The 3,226-nt window shown below is 66.3% G+C and overlaps 1 protein-coding gene across 1 annotated transcript in view; it reads right to left on the minus strand.

Moving 5' to 3' along the window:
• The window catches only part of MEX3B (mex-3 RNA binding family member B), a 4,568-nt gene extending 3,452 nt beyond the window's left edge, over window positions 1-1,116 (minus strand). The window contains exon 1 of the mRNA XM_055556146.1: window positions 274-1,116. Coding sequence (XP_055412121.1) covers window positions 274-544 — 271 coding nt within the window. The 5' untranslated portion in view covers window positions 545-1,116. The remainder of the gene's footprint in view (window positions 1-273) is intronic.
• Window positions 1,117-3,226: the final 2,110 nt, after the last annotated feature.

Consider the following 3,226-nt stretch of genomic DNA (forward strand, 5'->3'; position numbering starts at 1 on the left):
TTGTTTCCCCGGAGTGGGTTGGGTGGGGGGCGCCAGGGGAGAAGGCGGTGATTTTCTCAAGAGAGAGTGTCTCCCGCCGTGGCCGCGGCGCAGCTCTGGGAGACACCCTGCCTGCACTTTCTTTGTCTGGGGCGCCGGCCCATCGCGCGGCTCTGCCTTCCTCCTCAAGGCTCCCCGGCACCGCGGGTCTCCCACCTCCCTCTCCCGCCCTCCCCGAGGGGCGGTGGCCCGAGACCCTCTCTCCAGCATCCGCCTATCCCCGGCCGGACCCACCTTGCCGCCCCACGATCTCGGCGACATGCTCGGAACTGGGCACCGGCACGCACTCGGTCATGTTCACGCTCTTCTTTCGCGGCTCGCTGTCGTACAGAGACGCGCCCTCGTCACTGTCCAGCCCTAGCAGGGAAAGCTGGTCGAGTGCGAGCTGCAGGGCTCTTTGGTCATCCAGGGTCTCTCCGCCGCCTCCTCCTCCTCCTCCGCCGCCGCCGCCCCCTCCGCCGCCGCTGCCGTTGCGCTCCAGGTCTGCAAACAGCGAGCTGGGCATCTCTCGGCCGTGCGCGCCGCGCCCCCGCCGGCCCTGGGCTCGGCGGCGAGAAGCTTCGGCCACAAAGGCAGCCGGGAAGCGAGTGGTCAGGGGCGGGGAGGCCGGCCGGCTGCAGACAGCTCCGTGGCTCTTTCCTCGGCTCCGGGAGGAGTGAATCGTTCCTGGCGGTCCGCGCCGGGCAGTGGCTGCGGGAGCCGCCGCCTGGGTCCCCACCCCAGATCTGCTGGCGGGTGGGGTGGGGGCAGAGCTCGAGCGGCAGCCGCGCGTGCCCCCCGAGTGCCCGGCTGGCTGGCCACAATGCCGAGCGAGAAGCGAGCAGGCGAGCGACAGCAGCGTTTCTTTAAGGAGCCCCTCCCCGGCTCCTCCACTCCCTCCCTCCCGCCCGCCCGCCCGCCCTCACTCAGCGCTTTTTCCTCCTCTCCTCCCCGCCTCTTGACTGAGCCTCTGCAGCCAGACGGCTCCGGAGGGGGACGAGGGAGGCGCAACGTCACCGGCGGGAGCTGACACTACAATGCTACTGACACTATCGCTGGGGGAGGCGATTGGCGCGCGCCGGCCGGGGGCGGGCGGAGGCCGCAGGCTGAGCGAGCTGAGAGCTAGCGCCCCCCACCCCCGCGCTAGCCGCAGCCCGCCCCGTCCTCCTCCCGCCCGCGCCCCTCCCCCGCCGCCGCTAACGCCTCTCTTTGTTGTCTAATGCGGGACCGACCGGCCCGGGACACTTGCCTGCACCTCTCAGCCGAGGACAGTTACTATCCCCAGGACTCCTCCCTCGCCAGACTGAAAAAAGGAAACGCGCCCAACTCTGATGCCAGGGCCCCAGCTCCAAGAGAGCGGTCCTTAGAAAGTCCCGTTAGCGTCCCCAAATAAAGCACCCCTAGAGCCAACGATGCCTCAGGGAGAAAGGTCTATTGTCTGCCCCCCAAAAGACAGACCGATCCCTCGGACACGAAAGAAAGGTCTCGAGATCCTTGTGTGTACTGGTCAAGTGGCCCCCGGCCGGGGCTGCCCACCTGCACGCGAGCGCAGGAGACACAAAGGCATACGCCCGCTCGCATCCCACTCGTGCGCGCGCGCGCCCGCAATTCTGTACCCTTGGGCGGCAATTCGCCCAACTGGCCCCGAAACTGCGGATCAGAAAGCAAGAAACAGGCTGCAGTGCCGACCTGGCCCTCCCGGCCTCCGGCGACTTCTGGAATGCACAGCGCAGAGGTCCTGCCCGTGCCCGGCGCGCGGGCAGAGACCCCGCGGGCTCTGACACGCGCACGAGAGCCGCGCCGCCACAGCGGGGACGCCAGTCATACCTCCAGCGGGCGCGGGCGCGGGTGTGCGCGCCCACCGCTCTCCGATCCCTCCCAGCCCCACGGTCGGGCATGCGCAGTGCGCGCGACGAGCGGGCGGGCCCTTTAAGGCGAGAGCGGCGGAGCTCCCCCGCCCCTCCCGCGGCCCCGCCCCAACGGGAGGTGTGTGCTTGCAGCCCGGCGGCTCTTTGTGCGCTTCTCTTGGTGGGGGTGGCGGCGGAGGGAGGGTGCGATGGGACCGGCCGGCGGGGACGGCGAGCTGCGCCCCCTCCCGGATCTCCCAGGGGCCGCCTCCGAGCGCAAGGAAGAAAGGAGGCTTTGAGGGAAGGGCCGGAACGGGGCGCGATGCCGGGCTGCCCCGCTGCTCGGTCCCTCTCCGCCCAAGTCCCCCCTCCGCCGCCGGCCGGAGCGGGTGCCCCCGGATCTTGGCGCGCGCGCTCCCCTCTTTTGTTCTGGGCTCCGCCTGGCTCGCCCGGCCCCTTGCGCCTGACCCCGGCCGTTCCGCAGAGCGGCGGGGGCCTTGAATCGCGAGGATGGCCAGCGTCCGCGCAGCGGGGCTCCTGATGAAGACAATGAGGCCATGTGGCCGAACCCACAGACGGGTTTACTCTGGAGTCCTCGCGGTGCCGCGGGGCGATCTCGGGGCTCGAAGGCAGAGGCTCCCCAAAGTGCCCCCTGCGTGACCCAGGGACGAGTGAGGGAGCGCCCTGGGTGGGCCTCGAATCTTTTTAATCCATAAAATAGGGGAAATCAGACAGCCCTCCCCACCTCGTGGGCTCTGGAAATTAGATGTGACAATAGGCGGGAGCGCGACTAGTAGGTAGTCAGGCACACGCCTAGACTTCTGAGAATGCGAAGGTGTTTTTCCTACCTCGCTCACCTGGAGCTGTCTTGGCGAAGAGGTGCTGATTATTTCCTTAGGGAAATGAGACTTGGAAGCCACTTAAAGTGGTTATTTCCGCAGGATGTTTACATCAGCTTCCTGGTGTGTGTGTTTCTTCAAAGGGGAAGCTTGGTGAGGGGGTGGGGATCGGGATGGGAGTGCTGAGCCTTCCCAGAGAGCCACCACCTAGACCCCCAGTAGAGAATTCTTCTATTTTTTAACCTAGTTTTTGTACTCAAGCCCTACCAATTTGCGAACCAGGAGGGAGTGTCCTTGAAGATTCCTGAGAGCTGAGAATAAAGGGTCCTGGCTAGGGGTAGGGGGGTGGCACAGAGAAGGCTCAGCCTGGAGCCCCTCACTAAAGGTCTGTAAACACCAAAGCAGACAGGAGAAGCCCTCCTGTCAAAGGCCTCAGCATTTGCATCTTGCCAACAGAATCTCCGTTTGGCCTCTCAACTCAGTTTCTAGGAGTTTCATACACTCCCGATCAGGCCAACTGAG

Source organism: Bubalus kerabau, chromosome 19 (assembly GCF_029407905.1).
Source record: "Bubalus kerabau isolate K-KA32 ecotype Philippines breed swamp buffalo chromosome 19, PCC_UOA_SB_1v2, whole genome shotgun sequence".
In the NCBI taxonomy this organism is placed as follows: domain Eukaryota; kingdom Metazoa; phylum Chordata; class Mammalia; order Artiodactyla; family Bovidae; genus Bubalus; species Bubalus kerabau.